Below are 25,649 nucleotides of genomic sequence, written 5' to 3'. Positions count from 1 at the left end.
AACGTGGGCCCACATTTTTTTGCGAAAATAACAGGGTTGGTGCCAAGCGAGGGGTCACAGTTGTTGCGTACATAACACTATCCAGAACCGCCAAGGCTCAGTGGCATCGAAAGACAGAGTAGTCTCATTGGGTTCAGAATCCAAACCCTTATCATCCAACCAAGTTTCAGAAAGGTAGATGATGTGGTGCTGGAAATCCAGAGTAGAAAGGTTGAAGCACAAAAGGGTAGAAGGATTGTTTAGGAAAATTGGTCCCATTTATATTTGATCATATCAAGCAGACAAACAAACGGCACAACGGGAAAATCATATTTATTGCAACATATTCATGAAAAGTTCCTTTATTGTATACCATTTCAACCAATCCATCCTCTAGGCTGTGCTCCTTATTACCGTATTCCCTTCCTGGTCTACATACTTAAGTTTCACACAACATTCAGGGAAAGGTAGCGTTAAATCAATTGGTATCACTTCTCTCCCTTCTGGTACTGCATATTTGGGGCAACTGTAATTGTAAACAAGTTTTAAATATAGATATATACAAATTTAACTAGTGGAATAGATAAATTGGAAATGAACTTACTGATCAACACGGATAACAAAGTCATCACGACATGTGAATTTCTCGCAAATACCGACTGGGGTATGAACCTTTCCAAATTCAATAAATTCTTTTGTTTCCTTCAGATAGCATTTGTCGTCAACACCTATGAATGGATTTAAAAAAGAAATTAGATTATTTTAAAACAAGTAAGTAAAGTATAAGTAAATAAATCATCACTTTCCACCCCTCCCACTCCCCGCTTTTCTAACAAATCTCAAAACTAGGACCGGCTTCGAAAAGTGCTGATCGAGACCTTTCATTTGATACCCCACATGACTATATTCGGTGAAAAAAAATTTTACACCCCCCCTTTTACATGTATGGGGACCCCCCCCCCCCCTAAATCTCAACGTAGAAGGATATCACTCACTACATGTCTGGGGGTCGACAGGTCCCACCTTCTCACCAAATTTCGTGTCAATCGGTATAGCCGTTTCTGAGAAAAGTGCCTGTGATAGACAGACAGACAGACAGGCCTGTGAGGAGTGGCCAGATCTCCCATCAGGCGCGACCCCAGCTGACGGATTTGGGCATACCTATTGATGTGTAAATATGTGTTCATGCACTTTTCTTTTCTGACTGTGCATGGGCTAGTGTTTGCTCATCTCTGGTGCGTGGACCAAAATGGCTATGGGAAGGATACCCAGAACATAAAACCACGAGAAAAAGACGAGAGAAGAAGTATACTTACGGTGCAGGGGCTCGGAACCCCAGTAACGGCGGCTTTTTGGGAGTGAGCAAGCGGGCTCCCGGTCGTCGATATCCCTCAAACGCAGTGCCTCGGTGGTGGACAATTTGGCCACCTTGGCATATAATGTTACAAGTGATTTGTATCTGGAGAAGGAAGTGTTCATGCGAAGTACGACCTTACCGAGAACACCAGTAGCAAGAACAACCAAGGATGAACTGAAGACGGATCGTTGGACGACAAAAACTGTGACAAAACCCACCCCATATGTTCAAGATGCGCGACAACAATAGGTGCTCCAGGAACAAGAAAAGGATCCATTCAAAAGAAGCTCATCAACTTTGAGGTCTCCACCAATGCTAAAGACGATGAAGGATAAAGTACAGGCAAGATCAATAACTGCCAAAAGTGAAACAGCGTATAAAAGGAGTAACCCTATCGGGGCTTATAGGGAGCGGAGTCTCGATCCGGAGGAATTACCCTTTATCCAGCTTGGGGCAAAAATAGTTGAGCTGTCCGAGTTCATCAAGGACAAGCACAACGTGCACCAAGCCATAAAGAATATGGTGAGGGCTATTAGAGTCCTCTATAATAGATCGCAGATGGAGGAAAAGAATACTAAAGATACGTCGGACCCCGCTGCACCAACAGTGTCACAAGCGACCCAAGTGACACCTAACCGTATTGCCATCGAAACATGGCGAAATAAACGAGTACGGGAAAAAGAGGCGGATCCTTTAAATAATTACCAGGCGCCTAAGAGGAAAAAAGGCGGACAGGAAACTCTGAAAACCAGCACTAATAGCTCTGAAGGAGGAAAGCGTACAGCGAATGTAGAAAAGTCGACCAGCGTTGCGAAGCGTAAGAGCAACGGAAACGATGGATGGACTAAGGTTACGAGCAAAAAAGCGAAAGGAAAAGCAAAAGTGCGAACCCTTCCAGATGCGATTGTTATCTCCATTAAGGGAAATCTGTCCTACGCGGAGATACTCAGAAAAGTCAGAGCTGATCCCGACCTAAAAGATCTGAGCGGAAATGTGAACAAAATCCGAAGAACCCAGGGGGATCTCATGTTCGAGCTGAAAAGATCCAGCGTGGGCAAGGCTGATGACTTTCGCACTCGGGTGAAGGACTCACTTGGGGAGAATGCCGCAGTGCGTGCCCAAAAACATGAGATCTACATACAATATAAGGATCTCGATGGAATAACATCGAAAGCAGAAATTTGTACTGCTCTGAAGGAGCAATTCAAATTGAAAGAACTTGCCGAGGAGTCTGTTGGGGGCTTACGAAAAGCCTATGGTGGTACTCAAACGGTCACAATAGGAGTGCCAGCGGAGGCAGCGCAGATGTTGTTGGCTGTCGGAAGGGTTCGGATTGGATGAGTTTTCTGCCGCTGAAGAGAACAAATTTCACTGAAGAGGTGCTTTAAAAGCCTCATGTTTGGGCACTTCGCCAAGGTATGCACCAGCAGCATTGATCGATCCGATCGATGCAGAAGGTGTGGGGAGAAGGGCCATATTGCCAGGGAGTGCAATAGGGACCCGAAATGTTTATTGTGCGAGGTGAAAGAAGGACAAGATAACCGGCATATTGCCGGAAGTAGTGAATGTCCCGAATTTAGGAAGGCGCTCACTGCAATAAGAAAATGAGGTTTATTCAAATAAACCTCAATCATTGCAGGGTCGCTCAGGATTTACTTGATCAGACCACGATCGAAATTGAGATGGAAGTTGCCATCATAAGTGAGCCGTACAGAAACCGTCACGGTAGTGTATGGGTCACAGATTCGACTAGTGAAGCGGCGATATGGGCTTCTGTTCGACAGGCCATACAACGTTCTGCAAGTCAGGCAACCAGTGGCTTTGTGTGGGCGAAAATAAGTGGTGTATATGCATACATCTGCTACGCCCCACCAAGTTTGACACTGTCTGAATTCGAGCAAATGCTTGATAATCTTGTTCTCGACGCAAGGGGTCGAAGTCTTAAGGTGATTGCTGGTGATTTTAATGCTTGTGCCCTAGAGTGGGGTAGCAGAGAATCAAATGCTAGGGGGCGCAGTTTAATAGAAACTTTCGCGCTGTAAACACCTTCCAGAAGAGGGGGGTCAGGCTCAGTTGTAGACCTGACCTTTGTCAGCCATTCGCTGGCGCGTGGTATGTCATGGTGCGTCAGACAACGCTATACTCACAGCGATCACCAAGTAATCTTCTTTCAGATATGTGTCGAGCCTCAGGCTAAAGAGCTATCATGCCCGAAACCGAAAAAGATTTCAGGCTGATCTTCGAAAATCTTAGAAAGACACGTCCGCCGCAGCTCCGCCGCCCGAACGGCGGAAATACCGCGGGCGCGTGTGGGATTCACACCCACTAAAAACCACCCCCGGTCTCTCCAGCCCCAGCCCCGCGGGACCACCTTAGGCGCTTTTAGGCACTCATCCTTCTCCTATTTGCAACTTTCCTCCTTCTTTGCTCCTTCAGCAACTCCTCCTGCATTTGGATGATGCCACTTCTCCTCGGACCCCAGCATCTCAGTAACCAAGCTCTCCGGGGTCCCGCTTCTGCCCCGCACCTGGTTTAAGCTCCTTCTCTCCATCCCAAATCGTGGGCAGTGAAATATCACATGCTCTGGATCCTCCGGTATGCCATCGCATCTGGGACAGTTCGGAGAATCATCCAACCCAAAGCGGTGCAGATACTGTCTGTAGCACCCACTGTGTCCCGTGAGGAATTGGGTAATGTGGTAGTTGGTCTCCCCATGTTTTCGCTCAAGCCACACCCCAATGATGGGGATGAGCCTGTGCGTCCACCGACCTTTCACAGACTCGTCCCATCTGCGTTGCCAGAGATCAAGCGACTCTGACCTTGCCGCATTTCTACGCTGTGCATGCCCCTCCATATGTCTTGCATTGTGCAAAACACTCATTTCTTTGGTCAGAATGTTAACCGGGATCATGCCTGCCACCACCAATACTGCCTCATCTGATGTGGTTCTAAAAGCACTGCAAACCCTCAAAGCCATCCGCCGGTAAACCGAGTTCACCTACTTCCGTCTCTGAGAGTTTGCAAGCGCCTCTGCCCACACAGTCGACGAGTAGAGCAGGATGGAGCGCACCACTCCTGCTAGCACCAACTTCCGGCAATGTTTCGGCCCACCAATATTTGGCAACATTTTTGCAAGTGCCGTGGTGGCACTGGCTGCCTTTTGGCATGCATACTCTAGGTGTTCCCTAAAACTCAATTTGGTGTCAATTATTACCCCCAGGTATTTGATAGCCGGCTTTGATACGACCGTATGTCCACCGACCTCCACTTTTACAGTATTATTTTTCCTGCGTTTCGTTATCAAGACCGCTTCCGTTTTCGCGTCCGCCAAGGTCAGCCCGGCCTTTTCTAGCCAGGACTTTACCGCTCTCACTGTTTCTGTTGCGTAAACCTTCACATCTTCTGGGTGTTTTGCTGCAACAACCACAGTTAGGTCATCAGCAAAGCCGACAATCGTAGTCCCCTCTGGGACGGGAAGAGCAAGCACCCCATTATACATAATATTCCACAACAGGGGACCAAGTACCGATCCCTGTAGTACCCCGGCTGTGACAATGTACTCTTTGGGGCCCTCATCCGTCCCGTACCAGAGAGTCCTCTCTGAGAGGTAGTTTTCCACCAAATTCGCTAAGTATCCGGGGACACCTATGTCAGCCAACGCCCGTTTAATTCTATTCCAATTGGCCGAGTTGAATGCGTTTTTGACCTCCAACGCCACCACGGCACAGCAGCCGCCAGAAATCAGTGCACCTTTTGCCATGTTAATTGCGTCCACCGTAGAGTGGGCGCGTCGGAAACCAAACTGGCGTTCCGATAAACCATTGCTGGCTTCGACGATGGGCAGGAGTCTGTTGTAGATGACTCTCTCCATCATCTTCCCCATTGTATCCAACAGGCAGATATGACGATACAACGCTGGGTTTCCAGGTGGCTTGCCAGGCTTCGGAAGCAACACCAACTTTTGCTTTTTCCACTGGGCAGGGAATATTCCTTCTTTTAGGCACGCCTCGAAGGTGTGGGCGAAAAGCTCGGGCCTAGTCTTCACTGCCAGTTTCAAAGCTCGGTTGGGGATGCCATCCAAACCTGGGGCCTTGTTGTCACCGAACCTACCACATATTTCCCGCAGCTCCTCCACAGTTACGGGCGGTATTATGCCGTCATTTAGCTGGACAAAAATTTGCCTTCCCCTATTTTCGTGGTGAGGGAACAGGGTGGTAACAATGTGTTTCAGGAGGCGCGGACAGGTCACCTGGGGTGACTTCCGCAGCCTTTTCATTACCACTCTGTAAGCCTCGCTCCAAGGGTTTATGTCGGCATGGTCGCACAGCTGTTTGAAGCAGTTCTTTTTGCTCCTCCGAATGGCTTCCTTTAGGCGGCCATGCAATTGCTTGTGTGCCTCCTCTCGACCGTCGCCACCGGGTTTTCCCCTGGGCCTCTGGCAAAGCCTCCTTCCCCGGCTGGTCTGCAAAATCTTTGGATGAGCAGAGCTTCATAGAGGTGTGGTGTTTTGTAAACAAAACCTTAAAAAGGGAATACCTGTAACAGATAATCTAGAATATATAGTAAATGCAGATATCGCAGTATTTATTAAAAAAAAAAAATTGATCAAATTTAAATTAAAAAAAAAATTATCTTCGCAAATAGATTAGTAAACATTCAAAGACAAAATATTTGCCTAACAATTTAGAATGTAAATAAAGATACAATTATCTGGAACTTTCAAATTTTCTTAATTTCATGTAAAGAGAAAAAGATAATCAATTCAATAAATATACATAGTATGTCTATCTAGGTCTAAGTATACTAACAGTAATCAACAACAAACAAAACATTTTATGTGAGTGAAATTATGCGGTGTTTTCAACGATTAATTATCTGAAATAATAAAAACTTTTTGTTTCTATTTCGTTGTTGTGAATATTCTTGCAAATGCCGATATTTCGGGAACCACTTGTGCTAACAAGTTTCTAAGTTAGAAACTTGTTAGCACTCATGAAGGGAACAAGTGGTTCCCGAACAAGTTTGAAACTTGTTAGCACTGTCGAAGGGAACAAATGGTTCCCGAAATATCGGTATTTGCAAGAATAAATATTCACACCAACGAAAAAGGAACAACAAGTTTTTATTATTTCAAAACATCTTATTTTCACTGTATTTACTCAAACAGCTTCCGTAAAACGCGTCATAAAACTCACTATCTATTTTGAGCTTTAACTAATTTTCCCACGAAAACGGAACTTACCTGGGTGTCTTGAATCGGGCAGATATGATTCATATGCATTCACTGCAATAATTAGACTCATTATCACCCACAACACTTGCATTTTCGTTAATTATTTTCAATTTGCAACTTCACGATTATCTTAGAGCGAATGTTATCGTTTAATGGCTGGGAAAACGCTTCCGAGCTTTTATATCCACGATTAAGAATGGTTCAACTAAACAGATATTTATTTGGATAGATTTGTCGTGTGTTTCTCATTTCAGATTTTTGTTAATTTTTTTTTTTTTAATTTTTTAATTTATTTAGTAGTTATTTCTGTGCAAAACTTGTTCATTTACTTGTAGCTTTGTGGTATGAAAATCTTCAATCTGCTTATCTAACTTTGTGACGTCAATTCGATTTCTTTCCCTCTGTTTCCATGGGTAAGTGTGAAGTCATATTTATTCGTAATAGTTCAGGAGTAACCTGATATAATCAACGCGCAGCAAGTTTTGCACAAAAATAACTACCAAATAAATTTAAAAAAAAATAAAAATAAGTCGGGAAACCGGAAGCTGGGCGATTCAGGTATGAAAGGTTTTGTTTGTTTCTTCTGTGAGTATATTTGAGTGCAGAGCTACACTGTACAGACACTGTAACTTTGTTACTAATAGTATGATTTTAATCAAACTTGGGAATAATATTTTTCATATTATATTTTATACTACTACCAACTTTTATAACTCTGGGATAAACTTAAGGAAGGTTTTACACAATTTCCCCAAAAATATGGTACTATACTATTATCAACTTAATTTGAACGTATGATATATCGATATGGAGAGTATTTTGAGGCCTGGGCACCATATAGGGGCAGCTTCATGATTTTTTTCAGATTTTTTCGTTGAAGAAATCGTTAATTTCCACTCCCTGCCTTTCTAACAAATCTCAAAACTAAGACCGGCATAGAAAAGTTCTGATCGAGACCTTTCATTTGATACCCCACATGACTATATTCGGTGAAACAAAATTTTACACCCCCCTTTTTCATGTATGGGGACCCCCGCTAAATCTCAACGTAGAAGGATATCACTCACTGAATGTCTCGGTCTGGGTCCACAGTTCCCATCTTCTCACAAAATTTCGTGCCAATCGGTGTAGCCGTTTCTGAGAAAAATGCTTGTGCCAGACAGACAGACCGACAGACAGACAGCGATTAATCGTTGACTGGAACGGAAGTGCATTGCGAACGCTCGCAAATCAAGAAGCAAAAAAAGACAAAGATATTCAGTGAAAGTTGTGAACTAAACTGCCCGAAGGTGAAAAGTGCAGGAGATCTGTGGCGCTTCTTACGTCAAACTTATTCAAATAACAAGTTTTATCTTCCCTTTGTTCTGAATCGGTCATTTGGATTGCCGTTTATGAAATATATCGGCGGGTGTTAGCTGGTGACGTCCAGTAACTAATATTGAAAAAAGACGTCCGAGCGTCACGGACAGACTCGTGGGAGCGCGCGTGCCCGCAGACCGGGCGGCCTTCGTTCAATCACGTATGGGGAATTTTTTTATATTTTAAGGTTTTGTTTGAAAAACAAATGTATAAGGGGGGTGTCAAATTTTTTTCCACTAAGCGTAGTCATGTGGGGTATCAAATGAAAGGTAGTACTTTTCGAAGCCGGTCTTAGTTTTGAGATCTGTGAAAAAGGCGGGGAGTGGGAGGGGTGGAAAAGTGGTGATTTCTTCAACGGACCCATTCTCAGAAACTATCCAACCGAAAAATCTGAAAAAATTCAAGAAGCTGCCTCTATATGGTGCGCAGGCCCCAAAATAGTCTCTATATCGCTATCTTTTCAAATTAAGTTAATAATAGTAAATTACCATATTTTTGGGGAAATTGAGTAAAACCCCCCTTAAATTTATCCCAGACTTATAAAAGTTGGTAGTAGTATATAATGTAATATTCTGTGTGGAGTTGCTAAATCTCCCATCAGGCGCGTCCCTTCGTGCGGATAAGGGAATGCTCGGCGAATGTGTCATGGCCATGCACATGCACGCATCCGGAGATGTTCGTGTATGGGCATGTTTATGCGCAGGCCGGGTAGGTGGGAAGTAAACGCCCACCCGTGGATAAAAATTGGCTATGGGAAGGATACTCAGAAATAAAACCAAACATGGAGGAGCAGGAGAAGAATGAAGTTACGGTGCAGGGCTTCGGAAACCCAGTACCGGCGGTTTTTGGGAGTAAGCAAGCGGACTCCCGACCGTCAATATCCAACGACTGCAGTGCCTCAGTAGTGGGAACCTTGGCTGCTATTGCATCTAATGTTACAAGCGTACGGGAGGAACTTGAACTGGCTCCAGTGATGGACCCGTTCAGAAGGAGCTCGATTTTTCGCAGATCCCCTTCCACACGGGCACAAGCCCCCACTGGGGGTAGCAGTGGGAAGCGTACAGCGGGAGTCTTCGATGAGGAAAAATCACTGACGCCGATTCACCCGAGCAATGTTTTGGGCAATGATCAGTCTGGAGCTGCCTTTACTGCCCTCGGTAAAAAGATCATGGAGTTGTGTGAGTTTATAAAGGAGCGCAGGAACATTCACCAAAATATAAGGGCCATGATAAGAGGCATCCGTTTGACGTACGGCAAGGCCCAGGATGAACGAGTAAGGAAGTCGCCGATTGGAAAAGTGAACCAGGCAACTCAAGTAACGCCGGTTCAAAACACAAAAGGGGAGAAACCGGGGAAGAGGCTGCGCGAGAAGCTGAATGACTCAACAGGCCAGCAAACCCCGAAAAGAAAAAAGGACTCAACTCCCAAAAAGGCGGAGTTCATGAAAAGTATGTCTGAAACTGCCAGTGAAAATACTGCAGTGGCTACCTCGAGAAAAGGGATCGAACCTTCAAAGGCGGATGTGTAAGCTTGGAGGAAGGTAGAACCGGGGAAAGAAATTATCGGAGGAAGATTAGACCGAAGGTGATTTTCATTTCCAAACGAGACGAAGGGTCATACGCCGACATTCTCAGGAAAGTGAAGGCAGACCCCGAACTCACCAATTCGGGAGACAATGTCAGCCGCATTAGACGGTCCCAGAAGGGAGATCTTATGCTGGAACTTAAGAAATCCAAGGATGTAACCGCGGACAAATTCTTAAGCCAAATCAGGAAGACTTTAGGGCAGGAAGCCGACATAAGAGCTAGTAGGCCGGAGATCGCTATTATCTGCAAAGATATAGATGAAATCACGACGAAGGACGAGGTTCGCGAAGCGTTGGAAAAACAGTTCGATCTTGCCGGACTACAAGAGTCAGTGGTAAAAACGCTAAGGAAAGCCTATGGGGAAACACAAACCGCGATCATCAGCCTACCAGTGGAGAACGCACTCAAACTATTAGCAGCAGAGAGAGTGAGAATAGGCTGGGTTATGTGTCGCCTTAGGGAACAGGTGGCATTAAAACGGTGCTTTAGATGCCTTGGCTTTGGTCACATGGCAAAGGCATGCACTAACCCAAATGACAGGTCAAAGCAATGCAGGAGATGCGGAGTGGAAGGCCATATTGTCTACTGTGCAAAGGAAAGCAGGGTGTGGACTATCGGCACATTGCGGGCGGCAGCAGGTGCCCGGAATACAGGAGAGCCCTTAGCACAAATGGCAGATTAGGTTGATACAAATCAACCTCAACCACTGCGAGGCGGCGCAGGATCTACTCGCGCAAACCATCCGCAAGAAAAACATCGATGTGGCCATACTAAGTGAACCATACCAAAACCGCGGTGGTAGCGTTTGGGTCAAAGACCAAACGGGCCAAGCAGCGCTGTGGACTTGTGGAGAACAAGCCTTCCAGGAAATAATGGAGCACCCGGAGGAGGGCTTCATCAGAGCGAAGGTGCTATGCTCCCCCCAGCGCTACACTCGTCGAGTATGAGCGGATGCTTGCTGCTCTTGTTTTGGATGCAAGAGGACGTTGGCCGATCATAATAGGAGGCGATTTCAATGCGTGGGCTCTTGAATGGGGCAGCCGGATAACTAATGTCAGGGGACGTGTTCTCCTTGAAGCATTCGGGGAGCTGGACGTGGTACTGGCGAATGTTGGGTCTTCATACACTTTCTGGGGAAGGGGCCTGGGGTCTATAGTGGACCTGACATACGTGAGTGCCACTTTAGCCAGTAGAATCGCTTGGCATGCCAGTGAGGACTATACTCACAGCGACCACAATCTGCATCAAGGGCGGATCGAGCTCGAAAAAGAGTTTTCGCAGAATGCCGGGTGGTATGCTTGGCTGGACAGTGAAAGCTTTCGAGGGGGACACGTTTTCCGCGGTGCTCAAATCCGACATATCCCTGAATGGTACGGCTGGAGAGAAAGCCACCCAGATCACTCGCTGGGTGACGGAAGCATGCGATGCTACTATGCCCAGAAGGCGATTGCTCCCCAGTAGGCAACCCAACTACTGGTGGAACAACGAAATCGCATGTTTTCGGGCAAGGAGGCTTTGCCAGAGGCTCAGGGGAAAACCCGGTGACGACGGTCGAGAGGGGGCACACAAGCAATTGCGTGGCCGCCTAAAGGAAGCCATTCGAAGGACCTTGGCGGACGCGAAAACGGAAGCGGTCTTAATAACGAAACGCAGGAAAAATAACACTGTAAAAGTGGAGGTCGGTGGACATACGGTCGTATCAAAGCCGGCTATCAAATACCTGGGGGTAATAATTGACACCAAATTGAGTTTTAGGGAACACCTAGAGTATGCTTGCCAAAAGGCAGCCAGTGCCACTACAGCACTTGCAAAAATGTTGCCAAATATTGGTGGACCGAAACATTGCCGGAGGTTGGTGCTAGCCGGAGAGGTGCGCTCCATCATGCTCTACTCGTCGCCTGTGTGGGCAGAGGCGCTTGCAAACTCTCAGAGACGGAAGCAGGTGAACTCGGTTTACCGGCGGATGGCTTTGAGGGTTTGCAATGCTTTTAGAACCACATCAGATGAGGCAGTATTGGTGGTGGCAGACATGATCCCGGTTGACATTCTGGCCAAAGAAATGAGTGTCCTGTACAATGCAAGGCATATGGAGGGGCATGCACAGCATAGAAATGCGGTAAGGTCAGAGTCGCTTGATGGCAACGCAGATGGGACGAGTCTACGAAAGGTCGGTGGACGCACATGCTCATGCCCAACATTGGGGTGTGGCTTGAGCGAAAACATTGGGAGACCAACTACCACATTACCCAGTTCCTCACGGGACACAGTGGGTGCTACAGGCAGTATCTGCACCGCTTTGGGTTGGATGATTCTCCGAACTGTCCCAGATGTGATGGCATACCGGAGGATCCAGAGCATGTGATGTTTCACTGCCCACGATTTGCGATGGAGAGAAGGAGCTTAAACCAGGTGCTGGGCAGGAGCGGGACCCCGGAGAGCTTGGTTACTGAGATGCTGGAGGAGTGGCTTGCGGTTGGCTCCGCAATCATCCAAATGCAGGAGGAGTTGCTGAAGGAACAAAGAAAGAGGAAAGCTACAAATAGGAGAAGGATGAGTGCCTAAGAGCAAACCTACCCCGCGAAGTAATACCTCAATGGTGGTCCCGCGGGGCTGGAGAGACTGGGGGTGGTTTTTAGTGGTTGTGAATCTCACACGCGCCCGCTGTAGTTCCGTCGTTCGGGCGGCGGAGCTGCGGCGGACGTGTCTTTCTAAGATTTTCCACCTCCGTGTACGCACAAAAAAAAAAAAAAAGACCAGCCTGAAATCTTTTTCGGTTTTGTGCATGATAGCTCTTTAGCCTGAGGCTCGACACATGTCTCAAAGAAGATTACCTGGTGATCGCTGTGAGTATAGCGTTGTCTGACGCACCAGGACATACCATGCGCCAGCGAATGGCTGAAGGTCAGGTCTACAACTGAGTCTGACCCCCCTCTTCTGGAAGGTGTTTACAGCGCGAAAGTTTCTATTAAACTGCGCCCCCTAGCATTTGATTCTCTGCTACCCCACTCTAGGGCACAAGCATTGAAATCACCAGCAATCACCTTTAGACTTCGTCCCCTTGCGTCGAGAACAAGATTATCAAGCATTTGCTCGAATTCAGACAGTGTCAAACTTGGTGGGGCGTAGCAGCTGTATACATATACACCACTTATTTTCGCCCACACAAAGTCACTGGCTGCCTGACTTGCAGTACATTGTATGACCTGTTGACCACAAGCCCACATCGCCGTTCCACCAGTCGAATCTGTGACCCATACGCCACCGTGACGGTTTCTGTACGGCTCAATTATGATGGCAATTTCCATCTCAGATTCCAACGTGGTCTGCTCAAGTTAATCCTGAGCGACCCTGCAATAATTGAGGTTTATTTGAATAAACCTCATTTTCTTATTACAGTGAGCGCCTTCCTAAATTCTGGACATTTCCTACTTCTGGCAATATGCCGGTTATCTTGTCCTTCTTTCACCTCGCACAATATACATTTGGGGTCCCTATTGCACTCCCTGGCAATATGGCCCTTCTCCCCACATCTTCTGCATCGATCGGATCGATCAATGCTGCTGGTGCATACCTTGGCGAAGGGCCCAAACATGAGGCATTTAAAGCACCTCTTCAGTGAAATGTGTTCTCTCCAACGGCAGAAAACTCATCCAATCCAAACCCTTCCGGCCGCCAACAACTTCTGCGCTGCCTCCGCTGGCACTCCTATTGTGACCGTTTGAGTACCACCATAGGCTTTTCGTAAGCCCCCAACAGACTCCTCGGTAAGTTCTTTCAACTGGAATTGCTCCTTCAGAGCAGTACAAATTTCTGCTTTCGATGTTATTCCATCGAGATCCTTATATTGTATGTAGATCTCATGTTTTTGGGCACGCACTGCGGCATTCTCCCCAAGTGAATCCTTCACCCGAGTGCGAAAGTCATCAGCCTTGCCCACGCTGGATATTTTCAGCTCGAACATGAGATCCGCTTTCTGGGTTCTTCGGATTCGATTACTGGAGATAACAATTGCATCTGGAAGGGTTCGCACTTTTGCTTTTCCCCATACATGTAAAACGGAGGGTGTAAAATTTTTTTTCACCGAATGTAGTCATGTGGGGTATCAAATGAAAGGTCTCAATCAGTACTTTTCGAAGCCGGTCCTAGTTTTGAGATTTGTTAGAAAAGCGGGGAGTGGGAAGGGTGGAAAGTGATGATTTATTTAACAGAGCCATTCTGAGAAACTACCCAACCGAAAAATCTGAAAAAAATCATGAACGTGCCTCTATATGGTGCCTCACAGAAGAAACAAACAAAACCTATCATACCTGAAGCGCCCAGCTTCCGGTTTCCCGACTTATTTTAAAATAATCTAATTTTTTTTTTAAATCCATTCATAGGTGTTGACGACAAATGCTATCTGAAGGAAACAAAAGAATTTATTGAATTTGGAAAGGTTCATACCCCAGTGGGTATTTGCGAGAAATTCACATGTCGTGATGACTTTGTTATCCGTGTTGATCAGTAAGTTCATTTCCAATTTATCTATTCCATTAGTTAAATTTGTATATATCTATATTTAAAACTTGTTTACAATTACAGTTGCCCCAAATATGCAGTACCAGAAGGGAGAGAAGTGATACCAATTGATTTAACGCTACCTTTCCCAGAATGTTGTGTGAAACTTAAGTATGTAGACCAGGAAGGGAATACGGTAATAAGGAGCACAGCCTAGAAGATGGATTGGTTGAAATGGTATACAACAAAGGAACTTTTCATGTATATGTTGCAATAAATATGATTTTCCCGTTGTGCCGTTTGTTTGTCTGCTTGATATGATCAAATATAAATGGGACCAATTTTCCTAAACAATCCTTCTATCCTTTTGTGCTTCAACCTTTCTACTCTGGATTTCCAGCACCACATCATCTACCTTTCTGAAACTTGGCTGGATGATAAGGTTTTGGATTCTGAACCCAATGAGACTACTCTGTCTTTCAATGTGACTGAGCCTTAGCGGCTCTAGATAGTGTTACGTACGCAACAACTGTGACCCTTGGGCCCTCGCCCCTGCTGTGCCCCTGTTATATTCGCAGAAAATGTGGTCCCACGTTGGACGCCAACTCTGTTACGATGAGTGTACGGCGTTGCATCAACTTGGCACCATCACGGTCCCCAAGGCTGTCAACCAAACAAACTCCCCTAACAGGTTTACCAATCGTGAACACCGACTCCACGAGATAATCTGTGGGACTGGACCGCACGTGGTGGAGGTATCCCGAATACTAGCACTTCGGCGAGATGAGGGCCGATGTTGTTGGTTCGTAAATATTACCTCCCTGTCAGGACATAGAGATTTTACTATGTGCGTTTGACTCAATAGTCAAAAAAAACGTAAACCCACCCGGGGGAAACTACTCTAATAGATTCTGTTAAGGGAAAGTCGCACCGCATCCTTAAAGAACTCGAGGCGGGTTGATACCACCTAAAATTCCAGTCTCAAAGAAGCTAAACGGCCATGTTATGTTTTTAAGTCCGCTTACACTAACTTAAAGCTGTTGACATCGTCTACGCCTTCAGTTAATTCATTAATCAATGTGTTAATATAACAACAAACAGCTGCCGCTGTAGCAGATTATTTGATTCTAAAGAACATATTGGGAGGTCAGGAGAACTTTGGAAACAAATTTCGGCATAGACCTGATTATCTTTATTGAATATAAAAAACAATTTTTTTAAGGTTTCGTTTGACACAAAACCACCCCCGACTCCCCCCCACCCCGTGGAACCACCTTTAGGTATTACATCACGGGGCGGAGTTAGCTTACTTTAGTTAGGTCTCTTTCCGTCTACCGGCGGGGTTCGATAACGCGCCTTCCTCAGTTCTTCTGCTTTTCGTAGTTTATCCTGGATTACTGCGATCGTGGAATTGATCGCATCCCAGTCTTCCTGGCAAGCTACCATTGTCCGGACAAAATTTTCCGGTGATAGCACTTCACCTAGAGTTTCCTCTGGGTTCCTCTTTTCTTCCACGAACCTAGAAGACAAGGTGTCCAATTTAAACCTATACAGGTATTGACGGTATCCTCCATGGCCGGTGAAACTGGGTTGGGATTATAATTGATCTCCCCATGCTTTCTCTCCAGCCACTCCCCAATGGAAGGGATCAACCTGTAAGTCCAACGACCCTTTTCTGACTGGTACCATCGCTGTAGCCATCTGCTTATGGATCTCTCCCTTTTGGCTTTTTTCACCTGAGATAAGGGAGAGATTGACCTCGTGTTATAAATGTTCATCATTTTTGGTTGCCAGGATGTCAATCGGCATCATTCCCGAGATGACGAACGCCGCATCATCTGAGACGGTCCTAAAAGCAGAACACACCCTTAAGGATGTTCTTCTGTAAACCGTACTCAATTTATGTATATTGCCTAAAACCTGCGGTGCTTTTCCTCAAACTGGAACTGCATACAGCATGATAGAATTCACCACCCTGGCTATCAGCAGCCTGCAAGTATGTCGCGGTCCTCCTACGTTGCGAGAGTCATACTCGTGGTACTGCTATACTACTTGCGAGAGTCATACTGTTCATGCACATGCTCTTTTACAATTATGTTCTATGCGCTGCTTAAAATCGAGTCCTCCATCTATCATCACCCCCAAGTATTTGATCGCCGGCTTGGAAGTGATGAAAGTCCTGGGGGTTTAATGTGAGTACCTGCCTTGTAGGCATAATCCCACGGTCCTCTTCGGACACGGATTGATTTTGTGACCCCGCCATGACTACCACAGCGCTACTGGTTTATACTGAGTGCAGGCTCAGCATTCATACCGGTGGATGCGAGGCCTATCCAACACCTCTGCTGCAACTAAGGGGTACGGCACCCGAGTTGTACAGCGTAATTCCACGCTTGAGCTCTGAGGAGCTCTGCCCGCGATGTAGGCATAACTACAACCACCATGAAACTCCCACTAGGGGCCACCCGCAAATAACCGGGCCGAGAACACATCCTCCAGGAATTCTCCTGGAGCATATGCTCTCAGAGGGCCATCCCGGCTCCCATGGTACCAGATAACCTCCGGTGAGGCTTCGTGGTAGAGCCACTTCAGATGAGTCCCTTGCAGGCTCGGGTCTGATTGCCCTCCTCGAGTACGTGGGGACGGAACTCCCCAACGGGTTAACTGGAATCAGTCCGAAGCGGAGAACCGCAACGGAAGCCAGTTCAGCACGCTCTAACCAAGCCTTAACAACACTGATTGCTTCGCTTGAGTACAACTCAGCATCTTCGAGATGCTTTGCGACCACAACCAGTGCTATATCATCGGCGTAACCCCCCACCGTGGCCTCCTCCAGAACCGGAAGGTTAAATACATCATTATACCTGATGTTCCACAGTAGTAGGCCCAGTACAGAGCCCTGTGGGACACCCGCGGAGATAACGTACTCCTTGGGTCCATCATCGGTATTATACCAGAGTCTCCGCTCTTGCAAGTAGCTATCGATAATAGCGGCGAGGTAGGTGGAAACAATAATCGTCTCCAGAGACTTTCGTATAAGGTTCCAATTAGCCGGGTTGAATGCATTCCTCACATCCAGGGTCACCACCACACAATATTTGGTGGTACAACCCCCCCATCAATGGTTAATCTGTCTTTACGGAACACATACTGCCTATCTCAAAGGTCCCCTTGGCTTTCGACGACTGAGAGTAATCTATTATAAATAACCCGCTCTAACGTTTTCGCCATAGTGTCTAGAAGACATATGGGTCTATAGGAGGACGGTTCCCCTGGCGGTTTGCCAGCCTTAGGCAGCAGCACCAGCTTCTGCCGCTTTCATGGTGCAGGAAAGATACCCTGACGAACATATCCGGTCTACATTTGACGGCAAGTTTGAGGGCCTTATTCGGTATGCCGTCAAGCATCGGGACTTTGCTGTCGCCTATTCGACTGCAAATCTCCAGCAGCTCATCCCTGGTGACTGGTGCAGGGGGCGTTGGAAGGTGTCAGTACCTCCCTCTTGCTGGGGAAATAATCCCTGGATTATTTTTAACAAGAACATAGGGCACGTGATCTTCGGAAATGATCGGCCTCTAAATCGTCCTGTCACGATTTTATAGGCGCTACCCCACGGATTTATGTTCTCTTCTAAATAGAGCTCCTTAAAACATTCCCTTTTACTCCGCTGGATGGCAAGCTTGAGGTTCTTGCGAGCTGCGCTATAAGCATGCTCCTTTGGCCTTTGATCGATCCTACCTATTGCCCTCTGAGCCATTCGTCTGGTTCTGTGACAAATCGATCGGAGGCTGGCAATTTCACTATTCCACCAATAATTGGGTTTTCTAATGGGGAATAAGCATCTCCTAGGCATCGACGCATCACATGCTTTAGAGATGCTCTTTGTGACATGGAGAGCTCTATCCGTAGAGGTGCCTGCTTTGCTAGGGAAGTCTAGCCAGACCTTCATGAATGTTTGCTCATCCATCGCTTTTGCAAACCATCCTGGTGTTCTTTTGGATTTCGGCTTCTGGGGTGCGGGTCTCTTGCCTTGTGGCTCCATCCTTAGTTCGAAGGTGATTGCCTGTTGGTTGCTGTACGTGAAGTCCTCGCCAACCCGCCAGAACATGTCGCCGTCTGTCTGTCTGTCACACCTGACGCTTTTACACGGGCCAGAACCCTTCTGTGGAATCGGAAACGGTTTCATGGCTATGAATCTAAGAAATGAAGAGAAACGGTTGAGGGAACTATATTGGGCGGGCCTACCAGGGATAGAGCAGTCCACGGTGCTTACTGGGGAATACGAACCCATGCGCACAAAGGATTGCTTAAACATCACCAAAAATAACCTCCGAATTATAGTGGGAATTCTCACTGGTCATTGCCGGCTGAACTATCACCTAGGGAAGCTCATCTTTGTTTCTATGTGAAATTTGCTTTGTGAACCTTAATTACAAGAATCGGTCCCCATCTAAAGGCTTAACAGTTTTAACAACGCTTAACATTGATGGTATTCACCTTAACCAGTTGTTGAAGTTTAAGATTGGGATCACTTTATAGGCTACAGGCCACGGGAATGGAGGTGCCGAGTGAAAAAGAGTGCAGGATCCAAGTTAAGCAATTTCTTTTATTACAAACAAAAATAAAACAAACCATTCAACTGAGTAAATATACGCGGATTAGATTCAGTCTGGCGGTTCTGCCGAAGTGACGACCGCGTGGCTGGTGGGAGCTGCGAAAGAGGTGGTGTGTGGTCTCCCCGTTCCATGTAAGCTGGCTTAGGGTGGTCTCTCGAGAACGTTTTCTCGACACCAGTTGTTGAATCTCCGGACCACCCGTTGCGGGCCTGTATAATCCTGCTTCAGCGGCTTCTTGACAGCATCGATACAGCGGAACATGTATTCACAGGTATCCAAGTCCTTCAAAACGAAGGGATGGTGTGATGTGTGCCTAGCCAGACCCACTGGACGGATGGGGTTGAAGAGCCGTGTTAAGTAGACTTGGTGGAACTCTGTGACGCGATGAACTTCTCCGGTGTGCGCATAAGTGTGCCAAACACTATCTCGGCGGGTGATGCTTGCAAATCCTCCTTAAAGGTGGTGCGGAGACCCTGAAGAATAGTCGGAAGTGCGTGAAGCCAGGGCGTCTCTGGTGTGCACTTCATGGCAGTCTTAAGTGTTCTCTCGCGAAGTAACAGTTTGACCAATTCTAAATGGATGTGGTTAAAGCGCACGTCCGGAATTCGAAAATTGTCCAGCTCGGCGCGATTGTGACGATGAACTCTCGAGAGTTGATACAGAACGCATTCTTTGGCCCAGCGAAAGACGTCCTTAGGGAGGCAGGGCCAAAAGAACTTAAGCTCTACCCCCTTGGCCGTGGCGCATCCGCTTGGGTGGGAGAGCTGGTGTGCCATATCGAAAGCTTGGCGACAAAAGTATGGCGGCAGGTACGGCTTGATTTTTCCATTGAGCATCACATAGTAGGCCTCCTGGCCGTCGAGATTGAGCTAGTGCGATTTAAGGCGGGGACTGGCCAAGAATTGAGGAATTTGCATGGACCTCGCTGATATTCTTCGCAGATATCTCTGTGGCCAAAGAGACGATCTCAGCCCGCGAGAGAGCAAAGAAGTTACCCATTGCAACTCCTGAGGTTGTCTTGCGGAATCTACCCCTGAAGGTGAAATAGGTTTCGCTGATACATAGGGAGACCAGTTTTATGTATTGGCGAACCTCTTTCCTCCACTCAGGCGAACCTTCTCTCTTCAGAAGGTCTTCTTCCAGGTAGCAGAACATGGATTTACTAGGGAATAGGGCTTTTACATCGTCTTTCTTTATTTCCTTCATGTTTTCTGAGATCCGTTCGATGAGCTCTTCCTTGTCTTTCATCCCCGTAGAGAACCATCTGTTCGATAAATGATTATCGACAAAAGGCCAGCTTCAATCTCCATTCATCGATCCCCTCCGGCCACTCAGAGGACTGAAAGAAGGATCCTTCAAACTGAAAGCAATTAGCCTGGAATCTTTCTTGAAAACAACCACATGCAAGGGATTCGTCCGCTCTTTATTTTAAAGGAAACGTGCAGGGTTTCGACCTGACAGTGATGTTGCACGATGTCTCCAGGCAAGTTCATCCCCCCCACCGTAATTGCAGAGGTTTGTAGATTTCTGCAACTTTGACCAACCTGTTTGATATACTCGTAGGCCTCGACAGGAACGGTCATCTCATGGTTGAGTTCCTTAGTTTACGAGTCGCTATTGCGTCTGTTGGCAGGGAAACAGAGCGTCTGTCTACCAAATTTAATAAGGGCTACTTCCACAGTCCGGCTGCCATCCAACGATGGGAACATTTCATTGCCGTCTGCCAAAAGAATAGTTATCAAGGGGGAGCACAACGATGCGTAAGCTCTCGCAGGTAGTGAGGATTTAGACCCTGTAGAATTACGAGAAAGACTACCAATGAGCGTAAGCCTTTCCATGACCTTGTGGGCGACATGAACGGCCAGTTCTCAACAATGATGATGAGCAGCTGAAGAAACTTCTCATCAGGATTCTGATTAGTATAACATCCGGTGAAGTCACATCCTTCAAGTCTGTTGGGCATTTCCTATAGCTCATGCCTCTGGAATACAAAAATGCAAAATCGTGGGATCTCTTCGTGCGATACCTCGTTCGATTGGGGAGGCGGCCAGGATTCAGAAAATGCAGGAATTTTCACTCCACGGCGTCGGGAACGCAAAATATCGCGGAAAATCTACGTCTCAAAAGTCTGGCCAAAATCGAAGAAAATTGATAACTTCCACGACCCCCCGATTCGTCAAAAATTTTGAAAAATCGGCAAAATTGCAAAATCGAGGGATTTCTTCGTGCGATACCTCGTTTGAACGGGAACGCGGCCAGGATTTAAAAAATGCAAGAATTTTCACTCTACGGCATCGGGAACGCAAGATATGGCGAAAATCGACTACTCAAAAGTCTGGGCAAAATCGAGGGAAATTGAAGATTTCCACGACCTCCGGGTCGTCAAAATTTGGGCAAAGATGCTAAATCGAGGGATTTCTTCGCGCGACACCTCGTTTGATCGGGGAGGCGGCCAGGATTCAGAAAATGCAAGAATTTTCACTCTACGGCATCGGCAAGATATGGTGGAAAATCCATGCCTCAAAAGTCTGGCCAAAATCGAGGAAAATTGAAAATTTCCACGACCCCCGGGTCTTCAAAATTTTGAAAAATGGGCAAAAATGCAAAATCGTGGGATTTCTTCGTGCAATACCTCTTTCGAACGGGGAGGCGACCAAGATTCAGAAAATCCAAGAATTTTCAATCTACGGCATCAGGGACGCAAGATATCGCGGAAAATCGACGCCTCGAAAGTCTGGCCAAAATCGAGGAAAATTGAAGATTTCCACGACCCCCGGGTCGTCAAAATTGTAAAAAATGGGCAAAAATGCAAAATCGGGGGATTTCTTCGCGCGATACCTCATTCGAACGGGGAGGCGGCCAGGATTCAGAAAATGCAAGAATTTTCACTCTTCGGCATCGGGAACGCAAGATATCGCGGAAAATCGACGCGTGAAAAGCCTAGCCAAAATCGAGGAAAAGTGATAATTTCCACGACCCCCGGGTCGTGAAAATTTTAAGAAATGGGCAAAAATGCCAAATCGAGGGATTTCTTCGCAGGATTCCTCGTTCGATGGGAGAGGCGGCCAGGATTCGGAAAATGCAAGAATTTTCACTCTACGGCATCGGGAACGCAAGATATGGCGGAAAATCGCCGCCTCAAAAGTCTGGCCAAAATCGAGGCAAATTGAAAATTTCCACGACCCCTGGGTCGTCAAAATTTTGAAAAATGTGCAAAAGTTGCAAAATCGTGGGACCTCTTCGCGCGATACCTCGTTCGAACAGGGAGGCGGCCAGGATTCAGTAATTGCAAGGATTTTCGCGGAAAATCGACGCCTCAAGAATCTGCCCAAAATCGAGAAAAATTGAAAATTTCCACGCCAAAATTTTGAAAAATTGGCAAAAATGCAAAATCGAGGGATTTCTTAGCGCGATACCTCATTGAAACGGGGACGCAGGCCGGATTGAGAAAACGAAAGAATTTTGACTCCGCGGCATCGGAAACGCAAGAAGTGCGGAAAATCTACGCCCCGAGGGTGTGAAAATTTCCACGACGCTCGGATCCCCAAAATGCTAAATCGTGGGATTTCTTCGCCCGATATGTCATTGGAGCGGGGGGCTGGCCCGGATTCTTCAATCGATGTTTTCTCTGCATCAGATCTGCAAGACGGACAGTGTATGAGTTTGCCTGCCTTCCTTGGCATCTTCAGGCGCATTACGCATTTTGAAGGTTTTATGTAAAACAAAACCTTATTAAAATCGGTTCACTGTTTATCTGTCTTTTTTTTTTATTTTGAGGGAGATGGAGATTATCAAAGGACTCTGGCCTAGACACGACATAGTGTGGGATTTTTATCCACTAAAGCGACACTTGCCGGAGCGGCGTTCGTAGGCGCGCCTTTCTCACTTCTTGTGCTTTTCGTAGTTGCTCGAAAACTGGATTGCCGAGGGGTAAAGTTGCCATTACTGAGGGCAACGTTACCTCTCTCGAATTGTTACGAGTAGGACGCAATATGAATTCCATTTCCACTCCACTATTAGTTCTTGTAGTTGAGGCACTGCGGTGGCTGAATATCGACGGCCAGGAGTCTGCGTACTTATTACCGAAAACCGCCAGAACCTGGTGTCATGAAAAAAAACTTTCTTTCTACTTCTCAATATTCGATTTGTTTTCTGGGCATCCTTTCCATAGCCAATTCTTATCCCCGAGTGGGCGTTTGCCCCAAACTACCCGCCCTACGAATGAGGATGCGCATGCTTTCATGTGCATGCGTATAACACATCTGCAAACATTCGCTTATCCGCACGGAAAGGCACTTGGGTACGTTGCTTAAACCCTGCCAAATAGTGAGCACCGATCCTCCATCTTTTATATTTAGAGACTAAAGCGTAACCTATGTAATTGCTTACTGTATAAAATATATGTAAGACTAAAGTTCGGAGAGAAAAGTATAAAAGGAAACTAGAATAAATTAGAACCTAGACCATACCAAGTTGACCAAGATACACCACATAGGCTGGGCTATCTCAAGATCTAAAGAAATTGGTGAAATTGACCGGGAAGGGTTACCCGTGCCTGATTGTAGTTCTACTAAAGTATTCCGCCGCTTACATGCCTTTACGTTTACCAGCCTCACGGATGTGGATTCCCCCCTCTTTGGCACTTCAGGTGAAATGTACTACCCTCACTGCAAGGAGAGGAAGCTCTTGCAGTGCCCCTGCAAAATCGTATTCCAAAGACTTATATGACAAAACCGAAGGTCAGGGTAAGGCAGTTCCCAACTCTGGGATGCATCTCTAGCAACATTTTGAAGGCTTCCCTTTTCAATTCTGCATTATAACCTCAAAAGGTTCCATTGTTTTAAGAAAAGGGTGCTGGGGCTAACCACAGAGTCACCTCCTACAAATATGAGCCTGACATATGCAAAAGAATCTAGTAGGTGGAGAAATTCGCGTTTAGAGTATCGTGAGAAGCCAAGGAAATGGATGAAAGTGCCAAATTGCGAATTTTCGTAAAAGCGGAGCGTAGAGATTAGACCAATCCGACTATTATATAATCAAAGAAAAGCCCGACATAAATCAGATGTTCAAGCAATCGTTAAATGCCACCATGTCCTCAAATTCTCATTATCACAAAGGCCAAGGTAGAACACTTACATGAAGAACAAATTCACCCGTTAATCTAAAATGTCGTGCAGATAGTATTTACGTAATTTCTCCATGGACGGGAAAAGATAATCTCTATGTACTTTTCCATATGCATGGAACACCATGCAAAAAAGATATACGGAGCTTTTCTGCATAGGAAATGCAGTTTTCCATATCACTAATGTCATTCTTTGAGTGATAAGCCACCGGCATATTTTCGAGTCAAGACCTCCATTTCATTGTTTTGATTCACGGCATAATACAGCATGTATCCATTGTAAATAAAAAAGATATACTGGAAAATAAATAAGACCGATTTAAAAATGTAGGCTTCAACCTGGCTTCAATGCACTTGATTTTCATTTATCTTGTGCATGGTGTTTACTCGTTTAATTTTTTTTTTTCTATTTTTTTAAGCATTCAACGTTATTGTCTTTATCGCAATCCGATAAAAATATTCTAGTTCTTTTTGATATAAAAGCTGTTGTGGTTTTCTAAAGCAGTCAGTAACGAGGTGTAATACAAGAAGAATTACAATTCAAGCAAAAAGAAAACCAAACAATCGAAATGAATGCAATTAATCTGAATTTTCTTTTGATTTTGGTGGTTGGATCAGCTTTCGCTTTTGATTCATATTTACCGAACGCCAGACATCCAGGTAAAGTTTAACTTTCTATTAATTTTCTATTTTTTGGTATCTTTTTTCTTTTTCTCGTATCTTTTTATGTCAAACCCGTAATTATTTAAATTTTCAATCAATTTAATAAATGTCAAATAAGCCGTGAATGTGCCTTTTAAGCTTCTTTACTGTACCATTCTTTTATTCAATTATTTTTTAAATTTTTATTTCCATAAAATAATTATTTTTTCCATTTTTTTTTTCATTTTAATCTTTTTTTTAATTTTTTTTAATTTTTTTTATTTTAATTTATTATTTATTTTTAAAAATAAAATGCCAACAGCAGGCTCAATATCAAAACTATAAACCAATCCCTCATATTTACTCCTAGACGTACCAGACAAATGCTACTTGAAAGTAACCGGTGACTTTGTGGAATTCGGTGAAACCCTTAAACCAATCGGAACCGAAAGATGTGCCCAATATACTTGCCGGGATGATTTTGTTTTCCTCGTCAACCAGTTGAGCTCAACATGAAATTATCTTTTTAAGGATAACATTTGTGTATTAACATTGGTCTTCTCATTTCAAAGATGTTCCCGATACATGGTACCAGAAAATTGCGAAGTTTTGGCACGAGATTCAAGCCAAGCATACCCAGATTGCTGTCCAAAGTTGAGATGCGTTGATGAAAATGGGAACGTAGATATTCGTAACACCAGCGGTTAGGGTGAAATAGGAAAAGGGGAACGTTAATTATATATTCTGTTGATTGAATTAGTTGAAATTAATAAAGCTAATTGACTAGTTGCAAAGATTTCATTGTATTCTTGTAATTTTTTTTATGCCCACTGCAAATAGTAGCTACCACTGAATATTACAATTATGGGGGAGGTACTACTTTGGTGAGTACCTTCTATAGGATATTCCTAGCTATCCTTCTTGACAGGGCACCCTCATATACTCAGCAACTATACTGGTCAGAAGCATGTCTGCATGGCCCAGCTTAAATGTCTCTCCATTTTCCAAGGCGGAGAATTCCGTCACTAATTCTTCTGGTCTTGGCGTTTACCCGCTTTAGGTCTACCCTCGATACCTCCTCCAAAAGTTCGCCAGCAGATATTCAATGCAACGAGGGTAGGCACATCATCTACTAATCCAAGCATGACTTCGTCGCACGAAACTGTACAAGTGCCTGAGAAGACACTAATTCAAGGCTGACTGCATTAGGAGTCAACCAAGTTCACAGGAGTTAACCAAGCTCAACTTCTCCAGT

The 25,649-nt window shown here is 45.5% G+C and overlaps 3 protein-coding genes across 4 annotated transcripts in view; 2 read left to right on the top strand and 1 right to left on the bottom strand.

Annotated features, from left to right (window-relative positions):
* Positions 1–14,303, top strand: part of LOC119655820 — a 30,679-nt gene extending 16,376 nt beyond the window's left edge. Inside the window, exons 1-3 of one of the 2 annotated variants that reach the window (XM_038061925.1) lie at positions 6,885–6,982; positions 13,894–14,017; positions 14,096–14,303. In XM_038061925.1, coding sequence (XP_037917853.1) covers positions 6,979–6,982; positions 13,894–14,017; positions 14,096–14,228 — 261 coding nt within the window. In that variant the 5' untranslated portion in view covers positions 6,885–6,978 and the 3' untranslated portion in view covers positions 14,229–14,303. Of the gene's footprint in view, positions 1–6,884; positions 6,983–13,893; positions 14,018–14,095 lie in introns of those variants that run through there. The other variant, XM_038061926.1, reaches the window with a different exon arrangement.
* Positions 295–6,764, bottom strand: LOC119655819. The gene is made up of 3 exons (XM_038061924.1): positions 6,579–6,764; positions 584–707; positions 295–505 (listed from the first exon to the last, which is right to left on the bottom strand). Exons 1-3 carry the CDS (start codon positions 6,658–6,660, stop codon positions 373–375), a joined length of 339 nt encoding a protein of 112 aa, XP_037917852.1. The 5' UTR covers positions 6,661–6,764; the 3' UTR covers positions 295–372.
* A 9,946-nt stretch (positions 14,304–24,249) lies between the features above and the next one.
* Positions 24,250–25,197, top strand: LOC119655817. Its single transcript, XM_038061922.1, has 3 exons — positions 24,250–24,412; positions 24,765–24,894; positions 24,967–25,197. The coding sequence occupies exons 1-3, from the start codon at positions 24,322–24,324 to the stop codon at positions 25,100–25,102; spliced, it is 357 nt and encodes a 118-aa protein (XP_037917850.1). The 5' UTR covers positions 24,250–24,321; the 3' UTR covers positions 25,103–25,197.
* The last annotated feature ends 452 nt before the right edge of the window (positions 25,198–25,649 follow it).

Source organism: Hermetia illucens, chromosome 4 (assembly GCF_905115235.1).
Source record: "Hermetia illucens chromosome 4, iHerIll2.2.curated.20191125, whole genome shotgun sequence".
Taxonomy (NCBI): Eukaryota; Metazoa; Arthropoda; class Insecta; order Diptera; family Stratiomyidae; genus Hermetia; species Hermetia illucens.
This window is presented reverse-complemented; position numbering and strand designations above follow the sequence as displayed.